The sequence below is a fragment of the Sciurus vulgaris genome (genome assembly GCF_902686455.1).
Source record: "Sciurus vulgaris genome assembly, chromosome: 10".
NCBI lineage: Eukaryota > Metazoa > Chordata > Mammalia > Rodentia > Sciuridae > Sciurus > Sciurus vulgaris.
Window position 1 is genome coordinate 138,974,564 of NC_136470.1, and position 21,161 is coordinate 138,995,724.

The 21,161-nt window shown below is 48.5% G+C and overlaps 1 protein-coding gene across 3 annotated transcripts in view; it reads left to right on the forward strand.

Moving 5' to 3' along the window:
- PLCH1 (phospholipase C eta 1) overlaps window positions 1-21,161 on the forward strand; it is a 169,490-nt gene that overhangs the window by 117,409 nt on the left and 30,920 nt on the right. For all 3 annotated transcript variants that reach the window (XM_079156055.1, XM_079156053.1, XM_079156054.1), the window contains 3 exons: window positions 3,671-3,791; window positions 6,773-6,944; window positions 12,115-12,222. In XM_079156055.1, coding sequence (XP_079012181.1) covers window positions 3,671-3,791; window positions 6,773-6,944; window positions 12,115-12,222 — 401 coding nt within the window. The remainder of the gene's footprint in view (window positions 1-3,670; window positions 3,792-6,772; window positions 6,945-12,114; window positions 12,223-21,161) is intronic.

Consider the following 21,161-nt stretch of genomic DNA (forward strand, 5'->3'; position numbering starts at 1 on the left):
GCTGTACCTGAAGGGGCTCTTCCTGGTGCTGTACTTGAAGCTTTGGAGCTTCTGTTTCAGTGATGCTGGTTTCTGGTGACCTCAGTGGCACCAGGGTTCTCAGGGGCTTCGGGAAGACGGGTAAGCCTGTGGGTAGGTGGGCTTGTCGCAAATCCCACGGTTGGCCTTCCCGGCTCCGCCTTCCCTTCCTCGCTTTCCAGCCTGGTGAACGGGGGTGCGCTGTCAAGGATTGATTCCCAACCTGTGCCCTGTGTGGCGTTGCTGCCGTAATCGGTTTACCGCCCTCCCCTTATCTCTGGGAGCCCTACCAGGACAGAGCGTCTGTCAGTTCCATTGTGCCAAGCCGTGGGGTGAGTGGGTCGGCTTCCAGAACCACCAGTTCTCTGTCCAGTGTCTCTGGGGCCAGGAGCGGGTAGCCTGACTGAAAATGACCCCTGGCTGCCTTTTGTGGGGGATGGGGCAGAGGGTGTCCCCACTGCGGCCTTCACCCTTGCCACACACTGGTGGCCACTGGCACTTGTGAAGGCCAGGAGGTCAGACTGCTGCTGGGGAGTGTCACCCTCTTCCCTGACTGACGGGTGGTGACGTCAGGACACAGTGGAAGAGGCCGCCACTGCGACCAGGGATATTCTGCCCGAGTGATAGGTGCCAGCCAGCACTCCCTCTCTGCTGACGGGGGTGGTTTTGAAAGCTCTCTGGCGTGGGTGTGGGAAGCAGGCCAGGCGTTGCTTTGACGTGCCCCTGGAAAGGTACGAGGTTATTTTTGAGGGACCCTGTCGCACTGCTCCTTCCGAGCTGGGACTGTACGTCATGGAGAAAGTTGTTGCAGTCATTTACTGTCGTGCATCACCTAGCAAGGGGACAGGTTCTGGGAAATGTGCTGTGGCACCTGATAACACACAGGCCCGGGTGGAGTTGATCCGCCCTGAAGACACACAGTAGACACTGACGTTGGAGGCTGCTGCCATGCAGCACAGCACTCGCTGGTTCGTGGGGGACTTTGGAACTTTTCCGTACTCTTACTGGACCACCATTGTGTGCTGGTCTGCTATTGATGAGACACCATTGTGTGTCACGTGACTGTATTTTTGAAACTTCTGTCTTTCCATGTCCATGTCCAGAGACAAATGAGAGAATCCCCAGCACATAAGGAGTCGTAAGTCAGCCTTCTGCCTTGGGTGCATTCCCAGGCCCCAGCAGCAGCGTGGCAGCAGGAGACAGGACGGTGTTCTTCCCCACAGCCTCTTTATCCTTGAATTCTGCTCCCAGGAACCCTGTGACACTGACCTCGAAAGTTCTGTCTCCTTTTACTTTTTCCAGTTTTTTCCACCCGGGGAGACACTTGACCAGCCCATGTTCAGTGGGTTCACATGGGTACCTGCTAGTGTTGCCCCGAGAAGCAAGACCAACATGAGGTTTGGAGAAAGAGGTTGGGATTGGGATTGGCTGACTGGATTTTGGAGGTTGGCTCCCACGACGGTGGGTATTGGCAGAATGAAGCCTGGGTGACTGACTGGCAGGCCCGAGGCGGGTTGCGGTTGGCTGGTCGTTGTGGTGGTGAATTCCAAAGCGCAGCAGGCTGGGGACGTGGGTAGGGTTTCTGTGCTGCAGCACGAGGAGGATTCCTCCATTTGTGGGACATGCTGTTTGCTCTGAAGGCCTCAGCTGACTGGGGAAGGCCCCCTCGGCATGCAGGATCATTGGCTTCACCCCGAGTCTGCTGGTTCAGCGTCCATCACACCCACGCGTATCTTCACAACAGTGTCTAGACTGGTCTTTGACCTGACAGTGACCATCCTGGACCAGTACAGCTGACACCTAGGGTGAGCATCGCCGTCACCTCAGGGTCACAGTGAGCATTGTGAATCCCATGTAAGGAAGTGGAGCTGTCGCCTCCTGGGCAAGTAGACTCACGGGTCGGGTAGGTTCTGCTAGAATGGGGGACAGGTGGTGCTGACCTGCGTGGTCCTAAGGAGGGAGTGTCTGGGTGCCATTTCCTTAGCCAGACCCAGCTCGGGGAACTGTGTGTGTTTGGTCCATGCTGTATTTTTAAAAGTGTTTTAATTGCCGATATTTAAATATTGTGAGATTTCGTAGCAGTAAGATCTGGACTTTGTACTTTTATCAGCTCTGCTAACTAGGATTCTTAGCCTACCATGCACTGATGGATGGCGAGCACGGTTACCTGTGTCCTCGTGCAGGCCTGGTTCCTGTCGGGCTGCTGTCCAGGTCCTGTTGCCTGCTGGGCTCTTGGTGTCTGTCTCTGTGACCTGTGGCCATAAGGAAGGGTCTGGAGGCCTGGCGGGGCTCGGCGGGAGGCCTAGCTCAGCCTTGACTGCGTTTGGATAAGCCGAGCCAAAGGGGCTATGGCTGACCATAGAGGCGTGGAGGTGGGATTATGTGGGGGGATTCGCGGGACTATCAGGGAGTGGCTGTGCGTTCGGGAACCGGAGAAGTCAGGGTGCTCATGAGACGGGACCTGAGATGCAGAGGCAGCTCTTTTAGAGCTCAGTCTGCTCCGTCACCCGCTGAGGATATTTCCCGTGTATGTGGGTCCGGAGCAGGCTCGAGTCTTCAGGCGGTGATTTAGGATTCAGATCCTCCATGGGCGCACACGACGCGAAGTCACATCAGAGGAAAGGGGATGTGGCTGTGGAAGGAGGTTTCCCTTGACCAGAACCTAAAGTGGTTTGTCCTTTCTGTCCGTGTCTCATTGGCCACACAAGGACGGGCGGGGAGGCCAGGGCTGCGCTGTGCTAGGCTGGGTGACCGAGGACATGGGCTAGCCAGTGCCTGGAAGCCTCTGGCACGTGATGTACGGCCCGAGGGGCCAGCAGCTAGAGCTGCCGTGGGACGTTCACTAGTGCACGGCGTTTTGTTCCAAACCACCTCCTGGATGCTGTGCAAGGTGCAAAGGTGGCTTTTGAGCAAGGAGCGACGTGCTGTGTGTAATCAGAGCCCAGGGGCAGGAGGGAAGCACAGGAAGCGACCAGGTCAGGGAGCTGGTTCCTCCTGGGACCCCGCATGGTCCTCCAGGTGCAGCACAGGAGTAGCGTCAAGGCTGTAAGTTACCCTGTGCCTGTGGCATCGCAACCACCTTACAGGGACGTGGTCATTGCCAGCAAGCGCAGCCGCTGTTTCTGTTTTGCAAGATTCCAACGCTTGAACACAGATTTGGGCAGAACCTGGGGATTTGCACTCAGGACGTCAATGCTAGTTTTTATTTCTATACGATTAATAAAACGGGAATCATTCCAATGGAAACAGTGGGTCTGCGTGAGCGAGCTTGACACAGCCTGTTGGTGATTCGAGAGATGCCGCGCCATACCTTAGAAACCTGCAGAAGGAACGCGAACATTTCTAGGAATGCTCACATCTTGGGAAACACTTGGAAGGATTCACATTCCCCGCTCACAGACTTTTTGGTAAATGCTGGACTGCGCAGGAGTATATCTTTGTAAACTATGAGCACAAACACCCGAACCACGTATTATCTTTCATTCTTTGTCCTGATGACTATACCAGAACACCCGTCTTTCTGTCTGAAATCCTAGCTCTGCTGGCAGTGGGCATGATTTCGGATGACAAACTGGAAACATGTCTGGTGTTTCCAGAAGTGTCAGTAGGTGCCAGAGACGCCGTATTGTTGACGAGCTTCTGTTTTGGGCAGTGGACTGCTGGGACGGCCCGGATGGAGAGCCGGTGGTGCATCATGGCTACACTCTGACTTCCAAGATCCTCTTCCGGGACGTCGTGGAGACCATCAACAAGCACGCCTTTGTGAAGAACGAGTAAGTCCTGCAGGCCAAGGAGCCTGCCCTGGCCCGCCTCTCCTCGCCTGCCCGGCCCTCAACTGCCCCCACAGTGGCACCAGCAGATGACAGGGTTCAGCCTCCGCTTCCCTGTGCTCCCCAACTCCTCCCCAGTCCCTCTCTCCTGGCCTCCTTGATGTATTCTCGCAAAGAGTGGCCTCTACATTTTTAGACCCAGGCGGGGTGCCGGGGTCCGTGGAGGCTGGAAACACCAGTTACTGTGCGTAACCAGTGTTCTTGGTGTGACATCACACTATGGATCACCTAGGTCTGCAGAACTACCCAGGGCCCGAGAGCCTTGTGGAGCCCACTGTCGTCGGACAGTGGTGTTTCCCCTGAGTGAGCTTTGGCCATGCCATGGCCACCTCTCCTCTGCCGCCGGTGCTGCCTCCTGTTTTGGCCTCTGGTCCTCTGCTCCCTTAATACTGTCTCCTCAGGTGTTGCCCTTGGCCTTACTTTTGGATATTTTTCTAATTATGTGCCCAGACCTCTTTTTCAAGGCCAGGGTTATATGGAAAAATGTGTAGGGAATGTCTGTTGGAGTCACCTGTCATGCAGAAGCCACGCGCTGGGCAGAAGGTGAGTCTTGGGCATCTTGGCTCATGGCCCTCGCTGGCTGGGCAGCTCCTCCTGCTCCTGCTCCATCTCCTTTTTCCCTGAGCCGGACCCAGAGTCCTGTGGACGGCCAGCTCTCTCAGTCCTGCTCCCCAGCCGTCTGTGCTCCATCTCGTCACCTTGGCCACCGGCTTGTCCCCTGCACCGGTGCCTTCTCTTCCTTCGGAGGTCACTCACCGTGTTGTGATTCCCACCGGCAGGTCCTTCAGAAGCCCCCTCACCATGCACAGAGCCCCTGCCTGCCCTCCGTGTCTCCAGGAACCGGCCCTCTGCTTCCCTGCAGGCCTGGTGCTCAGCTCCCACCCCGGCCAGTGCTGGGCCCTCTGCCTGGACCCCCCTCCCCACTGCCCACCTGTAGGATTCTTGCTTGTCCTGTGGGGTCACTTAAGCGCTGTCCCTCTGGCAAGCTACTGACCCACCAGATGACTGAACCTTTCTTTTCTCTGTATTTAGCTCCCCGAGCGTATTTCTGCCATGTGTCCTAACACCCCGTCCCGATTGTTGGTGACTTGCCCTCTTTTAAACCTGTGAGACTGAACTCATGGAGATAGGGCGCTGCGTCTCCGTCACCTCCCACCCATTCCTGGTTGCCTAGCAGGTACCTGCCGTATACCAGACAGACGAGGAAGGGTTTTGGAATTAAAGAAGCAAATTAAAATTACAGTTGCGTAAAATTAATATTTTACAAATTCGTAGCCTTTAAACTTTTTAATATTTGGTCTCACTAATTAGCCATGAGGTTAAAATGCTATTCTAATAAGAGATTCCTGCTGCATCATTTATGGTGTCTTCTACATGCAAGAATGTTGAGCTGTAAACTCTGGCTGGTCTTTGCATAGTCCTAGTGGCGTGGTCTGTCTTTCCCAGGCATGCTTCCCGAGCCCCTTAGAAGACCCCCTGGCCACGCGACTGCTTACTGCAAGCTTGGGGACTCTTGAAGGAAATGTGCTTTAAATTAAAACAATTAATACTCTTATTTAGTATATTTAAAAATTCAGGTCCTTTCCTTTTCTTTCTTAAACTGTGGCCTCATCTCACCACCAGGGTTTCTGCTGAGTGATTTTTTGTCATAAGGCCCTGTCTTGGGTACTGTAGGGTGGCTTCTCCTCATGAAACGCCAGTGGTGCCCTTTGAATTGTGACCACAAAAATGTCCCCAGACATGGACAAATGTCCTTTATGGGAGGGGACACAAAATCATCCCTTCCCCTGTCGAGAAGCACAGCCTTATTCTAAGCATGAACTGACACAGGCCTTTTATAAGCAGATTGATACTTTAAAATTTTATTGTTAAATTCCCTATTGTGAATGCAAGACACCTCAGGGTTCCTAGTTTGTTGTTTTCTTTTCCAAAACATTTCTGGAATGCTCTAGAAATAAATATATATTGGCTAATATTTCTGATAGCAGATGCAAAACAATAAAAAGAATCGATAAAGTTGAATTCAAAACAATTTTTTTGTGTTGTGCTGGGGATTGAACCTAGGGTCACTTCGTCACTGAGCTGCACCCCTAGCCCTTTTTATTTTTTATTTTAAATTGCCCAGGCTTGACACCTCTGTCTCCAGAGTTGCTGGGAGATTACGGGTGTGTGCCACAGCACCCAGCTTCAAAATAATTTCTCGTTTTGCAGAAAAATACGTTGAGAGAGCAGTGAAATTAGGCAGTGTGCCCCGGTTCCCTGCTGCCGTGGCCGCCCACCCGCAGGCTGCCTTTGGGTCTTCACCATACACGGATTGCACATCTGTAGAGAATCCATAGAGGCACCATTCTCTGCTGGCGGAGAATGATACCAGCCCGTTTCTGTTTTAGTAAAGACCAATATATAATTCTATAAAAAGGGTTTTGAGATGCCTGACACAAGGTCTAAAACACAAAGTTTTATTGCCTTATTTTATCCTCAATAGTAATTTTCAAGCTGAGAACTGATGATATTTTTTAAGAGGAAATAGCTGCATTTCATGATATGTAATGATGGCTCAGTCCACACTTTTGAAGAAATAAGACAAAATTGCCTTGTGAGAGTTTCCTTTCCTCCCTTAAGCTTATCATTTTTCTGAAAACCTTTTTTTTCCTTTTGAAAGATACGTGGCTTACCCACCGGTCTTTGCCTGCTGCAGGATATTGGATCAAGTTGCCCCGTGTGGGTTGGTCTTTTGATCAGCTGTCCCTGGCAAAGTGAATTTGTTCAACGTGTGTCTAACGTCCCCATTTTAGAAGCATGTTAATTCTCGCCGCTATGGCAGGCCCTGTTGCTGGGATCGAGAGTGCTACGAATACAGGATCATCTTCAGAGATCCTCGGTGGCCTGCTTCTGACCCTCGGAATCTGCTGTTGTCTCCCCAGGTTCCCGGTCATCTTGTCCATTGAGAACCACTGCAGCATCCAGCAGCAGAGGAAGATCGCTCAGTACCTGAAGGGGATCTTCCAGGACAGGCTGGACCTGTCGTCCGTAGACCCTGGAGAGGGCAAGCAGCTCCCCAGCCCTCAGAGTCTGAAGGGAAAAATCCTAGTGAAGGTCAGTATTCCAGGGTCTGCAGGCAGAGGCCCCATGACGGGCGGAGCTGGTTCCTGCATTTACTAAATCCCAGCTTAAAAGGAGGGTCGTAACTGAAGCAGCACACGAGGGATTGTCCCGTGGACGTGCGCTGGGTGTCGATTCCCGGTCATGCCTTCAGAGGAAGGCCCCCGACCAGGAGTCTGCGTTGGCTTTGTGCCACCTCAAGCCCAGCATGCACCCTTTAGTTGGGAGTGTTCACACCAGGGAGAACGGGTGGAGGTGGGGAGAGGCCAGGAGACGAGAAGGCTCCTGAGTGCACGTGGGAGCGTTTCCTCAGACGCTTCCCCCATTTCAAGCTCCAGGAGCTGTCTGCCAAAGGAAAGCGCATCTTCACGGCTGATCGGTTTTGGTTATGTGAGTGAGACGCGCGGCTTCTGAGGACTGCAGGCACAGACATCCGCCCCGGGATTGCGGGTGCGGGAGGCGCGGCGGGTGGACGCAGCGACGCCCAGCAGCAGAGCCTGCACCGGGCGCCGTCTGTCCACGCAGAGGCCGCAGAGGGACAGTCGCTCGGTCTTCAGGCCCCGCGCACTGAGCTCTCGCCTCACTCCTGTGAATTTCATGTTTGTTCTACAGCCACTTTGGATGGTTGTGTTGTTTTGAGATTAAAATTGAGGACGAGAGTCCGGCGCCATTAATATTCAAACGGGGTCGTGCTTACCTGAAAGCGGTGTGCACCCAACACCAAATGCCACCCCGGAGGAGGGGGCAGTCGCAGACAGCGCCTTTTGAGGCAGGTCCCTACGTCCCTACCGGGACAGTGAGGGAGAGCAGTCACTTTTCCATAATTAAATGAAAGTCATAGATTCAGAACCAGTGAATGAGGTGTTGTCAGAAAGAGGCGTTTTGAATGACAGCTCCAAGGGATGCCAGAGGGAAGGCTGCTCAGGCCAATTTGTCTTGTTAAGGCCAACCCCCACCTTGAAACCAGGTTCTGGGTTAGAAAGTGAAATGCCACCTTGGCAGCACGGCACGTGCCTCTGGGTTTCCTCGATGTTCTTCAGTGAGATGCAGCCTGCGGGCAGCCCAGGTGATGGGGATGGAGTTTAGGTGGATATTTGATGTGCACTAATTGAGTCCCTTCTACGTGAGTTGACTTTTGGCATAGAAGGCCCCTGGGCTTGGGGGCACCAGGAGAACCAAGGCAGGTCTGCAGCACTCACTGGTGGGGGTAGTAGCAATGTGTTGACAGGTTGTGACTGTTACACACGTACTTTCCAGCCATGTGTGTGCATGCATTTATCTATAACATTTTCACACACACACACACACACACACACATCCTGAAAAAGTAACAAAGAATTGCTTTGGAATGAAAATCATAACAAACTTGGCAATTTTTTGTGGATTTTATTTCTGAAAGTAACCACCGCTCTGCGTTCCTAGTTCCCCACTTTCCCGGTGTGGCTCAGGCAGCTCGGAGCTGGACGCTAGGAGGTGGCCATTGTCCTGTCTCTGGCAGCATTTCCTTAATGCATGGTGAGTTAATCCAATCCCAGAGTGTGACACCTGCACAAGGCAGTGTGTAGATCAGAAAGGATCCTAGGAGACCCCTGGGCTGCTCTCAATTACATCTCCTCGGATCCCGGTCAGTCATGGAGTCACAAGATTCTAGTTTCCTTTAGGAGCAGCACCGTTGGCAAGAGACGTTAAAAATGATGTGCTTCTGCTTTTCTTCCTGGGTGATCAGGAATCATTTGTGTGCGTGTGTGTGTGTGTGTGTGTGTGTGTGTGTGTGTGGTATTTCAGAGGCGGACATGCTGTTCCCACATTTCCGATGTCTTGGGCAGAGGGCCCTCTTGGTGTCTGCCATGGTGCCCAAGACGAAGCTGGCCCTGAGTGAAGGTTGGTGGTGAGCAATGAAAGGTGCTGATTCTTGTCTGTCCTCTCCAGAGGACAGCTGGCCACCACTTAACTTGTGGACCTTATTTCTGGTGCTGCCATATGATCAGAGCTACTCTATGCATGTTCCCTGGAATAAAGGAAAAGAGACTTGTTTCGTAGGAGTCTTCTGTGTCAATAAGACCTAAAATAATAAACACGCATAAATGCCTTAGCCGGGCGTGGTGGCACATACCTGTAATCTCAGCGGGTTGTGGGGGACCTGAGGCAGGAGGATTGTGAGTTCAAAGCCAGCCTCAGCCACTTAGTGAGGCCCTAAGCAACTTAGCGAGACCCCACCTCAAAATAAAACATAAAAAGGGTTAGAGATGTGACTCAGTGGTGGTGTATTCCTAAGTTCAATCCCTGGTACCAAATAAAAACCCTAAAAAACAAAAAACCAAGAAGGGCTGGGGATGTGTCTCAGTGATTAAATGCCCCTGGGTTCCACCCTTGGTGCTAAATAAATAAACAAATGCCTTAATTCTGAGCTGCCTTGTAATTGATACTACCAAATTAGTCCCCATCTTTTTAATCTTCTAAATACCCCTCTGTCAGCTAAAGAAGATAAATCCAAGTCTCCAAATCCCAATAATTTTGATTAATATTTAGTTTTATTACACGAGTTATCTAATCAGCTTAGAAGCGTGGCAGTGCTAAAGACCCGAGCTCCAGAGCTCTGGGTACCCAGGAGGGCGCTAGAACGAGGGTGGAGACTTCCTGAGGTCGGGCTGGGCGACAGACCTGCAGGAGGGAGGGGCAAGGGTGGGTGCGGGGCAGAGCCAGCAGTCACCGCGGCCGAGGTTGGCCTCAGCCTGGACGGGAGAGGGTGGGGAGGAGAATGCAGGCCGTGCAGGCCGGGCCAGCCTCCCTGGCAGCGTTCCTGCTGTCCGCTGTGTGGATGGTGGAGCGGAAGCTGCCACTCTGCCTGGCTGTGTTGGAAGTGGGACCTTCGCTGGGTTCGTTCTGCCAGCTTTGGTTCATGATTCTGGGCATCTGCTGCTGCGGAGCAGACGGCCCCAAATGCAGCAGCTCATCAGGGGCCTGCGTGTGACCAGCTGGGCCCTCTGCTCAAGGCCTCTCCTGAGCTTGTCACTAGGTCATCAGCCGGGGCCAGACCACAGGTGTCTCAAGGTTGGACTGGGGAGCTCTTCCGAGATGGCTGAGTGGCTGTCGTTGGTGAGAGGCCTTTGTCCCTGCCACGTGGTTCTCTCCATAGTACAGTGAGAGGGAGGGAGAGGGAGAGGAGGAGACAGAGACCTGAGGAAGGAGTGGGAGCAGAGGCCAGGGGAAGGCAGAGTCGGGCAGCAGCTGATCCCAGCAGTGACACGGGTTCCTCCTCTGTCCTGTTAGGAGTGGGTCCAGCCTGGCCAGGCGAGGGGTTTCAGGAGGGCCAGCACCCCAGGGCAGGCCACTGGGTGCAGTCTCGGAGGCCGCTGGGTCTGTGCCTGTCCCTACCCCCATTTCCTCTGACTGTCCTGGCTGCTGGCGAGAGGAGCCTGACGATGCAGGGCTGCCCTGGAGGCCCAGCCCCAGGCCGCGTCCTCTTTTGGTCTCTTACAATTTACTTTTACTTTTTCTAAATGTGAATTAGGAAATGAAGAAGAGGAGAAAATAACTAGGTCACTCATGGTTCTCTTGCCCAGAGATAACTATTCCTAACAATTGACCTATCTCCCTCTCACTTTTGATGCCTCTCGTGTCTGCCTTGGGTCTGTGTAGTGAGCCCTGTGTGGGCAGAGTCCACCAGCCCTGGGTCGAAAACAACTGAAGGAAGCTGTACCGTCCTGGACACGCACACACATCCCCCTGTCGTTTTCTTCAAGAGTTCTGCCACTTCCATACCTACATCATATTAGGTGTCATGAACGATCTAGAAATGATTTTTGTGCTAGGTGATGTGCAGATACTTCCTTGTTTTATATCCAGGGCTTGAGCATCTTCGGAGTTGGGTGCCTGAGTGTGGCCCTGGAACCCATCTCTCGTGGCCCTTGAGGACGAATGCCGCCTGACAACTGGAGTGTCTCATCGTCTTACACGAATTTTCCTTTGTCGCAAATCCCCTGGTTTCTGGAATGTTGAACGGCCTGGTCCTGAGAGCTGGGCTCAGGCTGCTCAGGAGACTCATTGCATTCTGGGAAGAGGGGCTGCTAGCTGCACGTGACCACCAAGGACACATGCCACTTGCCTGGGAGAACAAGCTGCTCTGGGGGCTCACCCTTCGTCCCTTTGGGCGGCATCAGCACAATGTCTCCTGGGTGACCCTGAGCAATGGCTGTCACTGCTTATATTCCTGGAGTCCCAGCTCCAGGTGCTGGTGGGTCGGGTGCTGGGCAAGAGCCTCAGGTGGCACTTACTGCAGGCCCTCACATGACAAGGGGCACGGCCGCTCACTGGGGCCCTTGTGACTGAGTCACTTCCAACGCCCCGCTCTTCCTGCTGCCCGGGGTGTCGGCGTCCACCACAGGAACCTCTCGTGACTGAACTTCAGGCCAGCCACGGTACACGGTGCCTTATCGCCATCGTCACGTGCCCTTGAGGAGAAGCCATTCCGATGTGGTTTTTTTGGTTTTTATTTTAGTGTAGTGGCCCTAGTTAATTACATTTCACTGAGGTGATGTGGCTGCATTTTCTTACAAGTCCTGTCCAGACTTACTTTTTCTCAAATTCAAACTGTCTTCCTTCTGGTGAGTCTGAAGTCAGACTCTGGTTGGTCACTTCTGGTTGGCCTGAGATACTTCATTTTATTTTCATTTTGTACTTTTGAAAATCATGGTAAAAACCCTGTAACATAAAATCTGCCTGCCTTCTCGCTCATTTTAAAGTGCTCTGTTCTGCCACATCAAGAACACATCACTGTACAAACCCACCTCCAGAACGCTTCCCAGCTTGTGATCTGAACCTCCATGCCCGTCGGCAAGAAGGGCCTGGCCTGCTCCTGCTGCCCTGGCCACCACTGTTTCACTATGAATTTGCCTGTTCCTGGCGCCTCCTATAAGTGGAATCTCACAGCACGTGCCTTCTTGTGTCTGGCTTGTTTAACTTAGCACCCTGCCTTCCAGGTCCAATCATGTTCTAATATGGATCAGAACCTCAGTCTTTTTAAAGGCTGAATAATATTCCGCTGTGTGTGTAGACCACATTTTGCTTATCTGTTCACCTGCCAGCGGACACTTGGGTTGCTTCTCCCTTTTGCCTGTGGCGAATTTGGTTTCATTTCTAAATGGGATGTTTTGTTCTGTTCCAGGGCAAGAAGCTGCCTTATCACCTTGGGGATGATGCAGAGGAAGGGGAAGTTTCTGACGAAGACAGTGCGGATGAGATTGAAGATGAGTGCAAGTTCAAGCTCCAGTGTGTGAGTGGCGGGCTGGGCTGCGCTACCATTAGGGCTGCAGTAGAGTGGGTCCAAGTGGGTCCAAGTGGGTCCAAGTGGGTCTTCACAAATGTGGCCTCTGTGGCGTGGAAAGGACATGTTGGAAACCACTCCGTGTCCCAGCGTGCCCCACGGCCTGTTGGTGAGTGAGCAGGGGTTCTGAGGCCTCGTGACTGGAGAGCGTGTAGGCGCTCACCCGCCTGCCCCTCCAGAGACCAAGCCCGACCTGTCCCATCATGGTAAAGCCTAACTGGGACGGCCATGCCCCTTCGTTCCTGCAGCTCTGCTGTGCTGCCCTCAGGGCCAGCCTGCACCCCAGCTGCACGGCCCGGCCTGCTTCTCTCAGGGGCCGGCTCCTCTCGAAGAGAATGGACTGAGAAATTCCAAGCCCTGCCAGGCCTGGACTCCTGGCTAAACGCGTAACTTGCCACATCCCAAACAAATCGGCACAGATCAGCTAGTTACCTGCCTGGGTCTTCAGGCCCCCTTCTGAGATCAAGAAGCTGCTCTTGCAGGAAACCCCCACTCAGCCACGTGGTCCAGGAGATGGAAGGCTCAGAGACGGGCACTGCTCGACCTTCCGTAGCTCACCTGGTCCCAGAGCCCCAGGACGGCCCGAGAGCGGCCCAGAGCAGTGCCGGAGCCAGCGTTCCTTTTCTGGAGCAGGCGGCCTGCCTTTGGACATCAGGACTCTGTGTCCTCCAGAAAAACAGGCCATGTGTGCTTTCCCCTGAGTGTTCCATTGTCAGCAGCGACCTGCTTTCTTCTGGATCACACTCATCCGAAGGGTTGGGGGACCTGGCAGAATTCAGTGGCAGCTGAGGTCTCAGTAGGCACTGCTTTCCTGGTTTTTATGCACTTTCAGGGGTGAATTGGGGAAGATCAGCTTGAAATTAAAAAAGGAGAATTGGCATTTGTGTTCATCTTTTGCCTTTCAGTAGTTTATGTTCAGCTCAGTTACATCCCCCTAGCTGACAGGGTGAGGGTCACAGGAAGTCTAAACAGATGAATGTAACTGAAAATGCAGCTCATATTTTAAATAGCTTTTTACTTGGTCTTCTAGATACTTGTTTTCATTTCTAAGAAATGACCAGTGAGTGGTCTTCTTCCCCTCATTTGGTCCTTTAGTTGACTTCCAGGTACCCAAATAAGTAGATGGTTAGAACATGATCCTATAAAGGTAGGCACGATCTTCCATTTGACCCAAGTGGAAGTGGAGAGCCCCTTAAATGTAAGGGTTTACAGCTGTCTTTTTGTTGTACATTGGGAAGGAAAATTTGTAAAGAAACCAAAATTTGGGGGAAATATATAAAGCTTTGTATCTTTACTCACCTCTTCTATCTGTTTCTGAGCTCTCTTGAGAAAGGCAACACTGTGTTCAGAAAGCCAAAACGTTATCTTAAAATCAGGCCGTCTGTAGTCCTGTTGTTGGCAGAGAGTCCAAATATCTTATGTGGACAGTGAATTTAAATATGCCTGATCATATTTCTGTGCAAAAATGTGCACTGTTTACATGAACCAAAAATCACCTTACAGGAAGGTCTTAATCTCAGTTTCAAGTTCACAGAGTGTGGATAGCTTTCTAAGTTATCTCTGAGTCACTGCAACACGTAAGGAGCTCAGGTCAGCGTTTGTGTCGGGAACACAGGTCTCGTGAGGTTCCGTGGAGTCTTTGCATGCGGCACATTCTTCCCGAGCGTCTCCTGTAGGAGATGTGCCATCACCTTTCTTCTGTTGTGCACTGTGTGCATTTACAAACATGTGACCACATGTGAACAAAATCCCATCGATAGTACAACTGTAAGGCACCGATAAAAAATGACAGAAAAAAATATAAAAACATTATTTGCATGTTCAGAAGAAAAAAAAGGAAGAAGGACAACGTCCACTCTGAAATAAAGTGCCCAATGCAGGCAGGAGGTCGTGTCCTGGCAGCGAGGAGTGGAAATGGAGAAGGTGACCTGGACGACTCTGGTCGTTTCCAGTACATGATGTGACTGGTCTTTGCACAGAAGAACAGTGCAAAGGGGGCAGGAGAGGTCAGGAGTAAGCGCACAGACTAGAGACCTGGAAGCAGCGGCTCTCCAGCCATGGCCTCAGGAAGGGACTTGCAGAGACACAGGCACTTCAGAGGACAGCGAATCTATTGTTTTCCTACTGCCAGACTCTCGCTCCAAGGGGTGGGGGACATTCTGGGGTGTCTTGAGATACTCCAGGTCTGGCTCCTCATTTTGATCTCAAGCAGAGGTCCCCACCTTCGGCTGCACACCTGGGTGACAGGGGCGCTTTCTGAAATGCCTGACTGCAGCCCGGAGATTCTGGAGTGACTCGTGGGGGTGTGTACAGCCTGGGGCTCCCGCACACTCCTTGGCAACTCCCGGTGTTTGGAGGTGAAGCACCATGGTGAAGACCAGTGCCTGCTGACCTGGACCCTCCCTTCTTTGCTTCTTCCAGATCTAGAGCAGGTGATGCTTTAGTTTCATGCTGGAGACAAAACAAGATTGTGTTTCCATGTTCGATTGCTTGGTTTGAGCAGATTCCTAGATGACATTTACCTCTCAGAAAAGGCAATTAGGAACCCTGATTACTTCTCTGGTGGAAACTGCTCTTGACCATAATAAATGGCTGCTCCCTCAGGCCCTGGTGACAGTGACCTCCCTCCCCCACTGGCTCGGGGAGCTCTCAGCTGTGGTTCCTGGCACAGCTGCCTGGTGGCTGATGGGGCTCGAGGTCAAGTGTCTGTCTCAGCTTTCTTCCACCAGGGCTGTTGGGTTCCAGGACGGAATGATAATACAGTCTTGAAACCTCAACCACATAGTTATTTGTTCTCCACGGCTGCAAAGTTTCTTGTGCTGTAAATCACAGAGAAAAAGGAAGATGGCAGGCAGCGGTCATTCCGGGCAGCTCGGTGTGTAAGCATGGGAGGGAGGAGTGGTCAGCATTCCCCTCCTGCCCAGTCTCCTGGCTCTGCTGACGGGAGGAGTCTTTTTTTTTTTTTTTTTTTTTTTTTTTTTTTTTTTTTATTGTAAACAAATGGGATACATGTTGTTTCTCTGTTTGTACATGGCGTAAAGGCATACCATTTGTGTAATCATAAATTTACATAGAGCAATGTTGTTTGATTCATTCTGTTATTTTTTTCCCTTCCCCCCACCCCTCCCACCCCTCTTTACCCTCTATACAGTAGTTCCTTCCTCTATACTTGCCCCCCTCCCTAACCCTAACTCTAACCCTTCCCTCCCCCCCATTATGTGTCAACCTCCACTTATTAGCGATATCATTCGTCCTTTGGCTTTTTGAGATTGGCTTATCTCACTTAGCATGATATTCTCCAATTTCATCCATTTGCCTGCAAATGTCATAATTTTATCATTCTTTATGGCTGAGTAATATTCCATAGTATATATACCACAGTTTCTTTATCCACTCATCAATTGAAGGGCATCTAGGTTGGTTCCACAGTCTGGCTATTGTGAATTGAGCAGCTATGAACATTGATGTGGCTGTATTTCTGTAGTATGCAGATTTTAAGTCCTTTGGGTATAGGCCAAGGAGTGGGATAGCTGGGTCAAATGGTGGTTCCATTCCAAGTTTTCTAAGGAATCTCCACACTGCTTTCCATAGCGGCTGCACTAATTTGCAGCCCCACCAGCAGTGTATGAGTGTACCTTTCTCCCCACATCCTCGCCAACACCTGTTGTTGCTCGTATTCTTGATAATCGCCATTCTAATTGGGGTGAGATGGAACCTTAGGGTGGTTTTGATTTGCATTTCTCTTATTACTAGAGATGTTGAACATTTTTCCATATGTTTGTTGATTGCTTGTAGATCTTCTTCTGTGAAGTGTCTATTCATTTCCTTAGCCCATTTGTTGACTGGACTGTTTGAATTCTTGGAGTAGAGTTTTTTGAGTTCTTTATAGATTCTGGAGATTAGTGCTCTATCTGAAGTATGATTGGCAAAGATATTCTCCCACTCTGTAGGCTCTTTCTTCGCATTGCTGATGGTTTCCTTTGCTGAGAGAAAGCTTTTTAGTTTGAATCTATCCCAGTGGTTGATTCTAGCTTTTATTTCTTGTGCTATGGGAGTCCTGTTAAGGAAGTCTGGTCCTAGACCAACAAGATGAAGATTTGGACCTACTTTTTCTTCTATAATCTGCAGGGTCTCTGGTCTGATTCCGAGGTCCTTAATCCATTTTGAGTTTAGTTTCGTGCATGGTGAGAGATATGGGTTTAGTTTCATTCTGTTGCATATGGATTTCCAATTCTCCCAGCACCATTTGTTGAAGAGGCTATCTTTTCTCCATTGCATATTTTTGGCCCCTTTGTCTAGTATGAGAAAATTGTATTTATTTGGGTTTGTGTCCGTGTCCTCTATTCTGTACCATTGATCTACCTTTCTATTTTGGTACCAATACCATGCCGTTTTTGTTACTATTGCTTTGTAGTAGAGTTGAAGATCTGGTATTGCAATACCCCCTGTTTCACTCTTCCTGCTAAGGATTGCTTTAGCTATTCTGGGTTTCTTATTCTTCCAGATGAATTTCATAATTGCCTGCTCTATTTCTGTAAGGTACGTCATTGGGATTTTAATTGGAATTGCATTGAATTTGTATAGCACTTTAGGTAGTATGGCCATTTTGACAATATTAATTCTTCCTATCCAAGAACATGGAAGATCTTTCCATCTTCTAAGGTGTTCTTTAATTTCTTTCTTTAGTGTTGTATAGTTCTCATTGTAGAGGTCTTTCACCTCTTTTGTGAGATTGATTCCCAAGTATTTTATTTTTTTCGAGGCTATTGTGAATGGGGTAGTTTTCCTAATTTCTCTTTCTGAAGATTCATCACTTATGTATAAAAATGCGTTGGATTTATGGGCATTGATCTTGTAACCTGCTACTTTACTGAAATCACTTATGAGTTCTAAGAGTTTTCTGGTGGAATTTCCAGGTTCCTCTAAATATATAATCATGTCATCAGCGAACAGGGATAGTTTGAGTTCTTCTTTTCCAATTCGTATCCCTTTAATTTCTTTGGTTTGTCTAATTGCTCTGGCCAGAGTCTCAAGAACGATGTTGAATAGAAGTGGTGAAAGAGGGCATCCCTGCCTTGTTCCAGTTTTTAGGGGGAATGCTTTCAGCTTTTCACCATTTAGAATGATATTAGCCATGGGCTTAGCATAAATGGCCTTTACAATATTAAGGAATGTTCCCACTATCCCTATTTGTTCTAGTGTTTTGAGCATGAAGGGGTGCTGAATTTTATCAAATGCTTTTTCTGCGTCTATTGAAATAATCATGTGATTCTTGACTTTAAGTCTATTAATATGGTGAATTACGTTTATTGATTTCCTGATGTTGAACCAACCTTGCATCCCTGGGATGAAACCCACTTGATCATGGTGCACTATCTTTTAATATGTTTTTGTATGCGATTTGCTAAAATTTTGTTGAGAATTTTTGCGTCGATGTTCATTAAGGATATTGGTCTGAAATTTTCTTTCCTTGATGAGTCTCTGTCTGGTTTAGGTATCAGTGTGATATTGGCTTCATAGAATGAGTTTGGGAGGGTTCCCTCCTCTTCTATTTTATGGAATACTTTGAGAAGTATTGGAATGAGCTCTTCCTTAAAGGTTTTGTAGAACTCGGCTGAGAACCCATCTGGTCCCGGACTTTTCTTTGTTGGTAGGCTTTTGATGACTTCTTCTATTTCAGTACTTGAAATTGGTCTATTTAAATTGTTTATGTCCTCCTCATTCAGTTTAGGCAATTCATATGTCTCTAGAAACCTGTTGATGTCTTCGAAATTTTCTATTTTGTTGGAGTATAGATTTTCAAAATAGCTTCTAATTATGTTTTGTATTTCCATCATGTCTGTAGTGATATTTCCTTGTTCATTCCGAATTTTAGTGATTTGGGTTTTCTCTCGTCTTCTCTTTGTTAGTGTGGCTAAAGGTTTATCAATTTTGTTTATTTTTTCGAAGAACCAACTATTTATTTTGTCAATTTTTTGTATTGTTTCTTTTTGTTTCAATTTCATTGATTTCAGCTCTGAGTTTAACAATTTCCTGTCTTCTACTACTTTTGGAGCTGTTCTGTTCTTCTTTTTCTAAGGCTTTGAGCTGTAGTGTTAGGTTGTTTATTTGTTGAGTTTTACTTCTTTTATTAAATGCGCTCCATGAAATAAATTTCCCTCTAAGTACTGCTTTCATAGTGTCCCAGAGGTTTTGATATGATGTTTCTTTGTTCTCATTTACCTCTAAGAATTTTTTAATTTCCTTCTTAATATCTTCTGTTATCCATTCATCATATAATAGCATATTGTTTAACCTCCAGATGTTGGAATAGTTTCTGTGTTTTACTCTTTCATTTATTTCTAACTTCAATCCATTATGATCTGATAGAATACATGCTAGTGTCTCTATCTTCTTGTATTTGCTAACATTAGCTTTGTGGCATAATATATGGTCTATTTTAGAGAAGGATCCATGTGCTGCTGAGAAGAAAGTGTATTCACTCTTGGTTGGATGGAATATTCTATAAATGTCCGTTAAGTCTAAATTATTGATTGTGTTGTTGAGATCTATGGTTTCTTTGCTCAATTTTGTCTGGAAGATCTGTCCAGTGGTGAGAGCGGCGTGTTAAAATCACCTAGTATTATTGTGTTGTGGTCTATTTGGTTTCTGAAATTGAGAAGGATTTGTTTGACATACATAGATGAGCCACTGTTTGGGGCATAGATGTTTATGATTGTTATATCTTGCTGATTTATGCTTCCCTTAAGCAGTATGAAATAACCTTCTTTATCCCTTCTGACTAACTTTGGCTTGAAGTCCACATTATCGGAAATGAGGATGGATACTCCAGCTTTTTTGCTGAGTCCATGTGCATGGTATGTTTTTCCCCATCCTTTCACCTTTAATCTATGGGTATCTTTTTCTATGAGGTGAGTCTCTTGCAGGCAACATATTGTTGGATCTTTCTTTTTAATCCAGTCTGCCAGTCTATGTCTTTTGATTGATGAATTCAGGCCATTAACGTTCAGGGTTATTATAGAGAAATGATTTGGTTTCCCGGTCATTTGGTTCATTTTTAAAATTTTGTTTATTTATTTGTTTGACACAACTTGTTTCCTCCTTTATTTGACAATTCCTTTAGGATAATTCCTCCCTTTGCTGATTTGCTTCTTTGTTTTTCATCTCTTCCTCATGGAATATTTTGTTGAGAATGTTCTGTAATGCTGGCTTTCTTTTTGTAAATTCTTTTAGCTTTTGTTTATCATGGAAGGATTTTATTTCATCGTCAAATTTGAAGGTAAGTTTTGCTGGGTATAAGATTCTTGGTTGGCATCCATTTTCTTTCAGGGCTTGAAAAATGTTGTTCCAGGACCTTCTAGCTTTTAGGGTCTGGATTGAAAAATCTGCTGATATGCGTATTGGTTTCCCCCTGAATGTAATTTGGTTCTTTTCTCTCACAGCCTTTAAAATTCTGTCTTTATTTTGTATGTTAGGTATTTTCATTATAATGTGCCTTGGTGTGGGTCTGTTGTAATTTTGTGTATTTGGAGTCCTGTAAGCCTCTTGAACTTGATTTTCCATTTCATTCTTCAGATTTGGGAAATTTTCTGATATTATTTCATTGAATAGGTTGTTCATTCCTTTGGCTTGTTTCTCTAGGCCTTCCTCAATCCCAATAATTCTTAAATTTGGCCTTTTCATGATATCCCATAGTTCTTGTAGATTCTGTTCATGATTTCTTACCATCTTCTCTGTTTGTTCAGCTTTGTTTTCAAGGTTAAATATTTTGTCTTCAATGTCTGAGGTTCTGTCTTCCAGGTGTTCTATCCTATTGGATATGCTTTCTATGGAGTTCTTAATTTGGTTTATTGTTTCCTTCATGTCAAGGATTTCTGTTTGGTTTTTTTTCAATATCTCTAACTCTTTATTGAAATGATCTTTTGCTTCCTGTATTTGCTCTTTTAACTGTCGATTGGTGCGATCAATCAATGCTTGCATTTGCTCTTTCATCTCATCATTCAATGCTTGCATTTGCTCTTTCATCTCCTCGTTTGCTTCTCTGATCATTTTAATTATGTACATTCTGAACTCCTTTTCTGTCATTTCTTCTGCCATGCTGTCATTGGGTTTTATTGATGTAACATCTAGATTTGTTTGCAGCATTTTCTTTCCTTGTTTTCTCATGTTGTTCAGATATCAGTGGACCGCTGAGATATTGCAGATTTCCTCTGTTGATTTACAATGACCCTGAAGATTTCTATATATATCCCCTCTTAGCCTTCAGTAGGCTGAAGTCTTGGAGGAGGTTGATAATGCGGTGCTCCACAAGGAAGCTGCCTCTCTAGGAGTAGTGGCCTTCAGGTGGGGTATATTCCCTGCTAGTGGGCAGAGGTGCCTCCACTTGTTGACCAATGGTCATCCAAAGGGGACCTAGGCTGTGGGCTGAGGCAAGGCCTGTTTGGGCCTGAGCCTCTGGTTTTACTGTCCTTGTGGGAAACCTCACCCAGCAGGGAAGACTCACCCGGTGGGGAGGTCTCGCTGGTCAGTTTCCTCCTAGAGGTTCCCCTCAATTTACATCTACTGCCTGGGCTGGGCTGCCTTCCTCTGCAAAGTTTCCAGGGGCCCGGCCCTACCTCCTGGGCCTGGGAGCCTCACCCTTCGCAGATGAATCTCCTTAGGCTGCCCCTCCTCAGAGAATTTGCCCATAGGCCTGGAACCTTCGCTCCGCCCTAAGCCTGTCTCTGTGCGGCTCTTCCACCCAGAAGCCTCCTAGATCCTGGGACCCTGTTCTGCACCTAATCGCCTGGCTGCGTGGCCCCTCCTCTGAGCAGCCACCTGTGGCCCCGAACAATCGCTCTGAGTCCCAGAGACCCGCCACAGGCCTCTTCCTCCAGACAGCTGCCCAG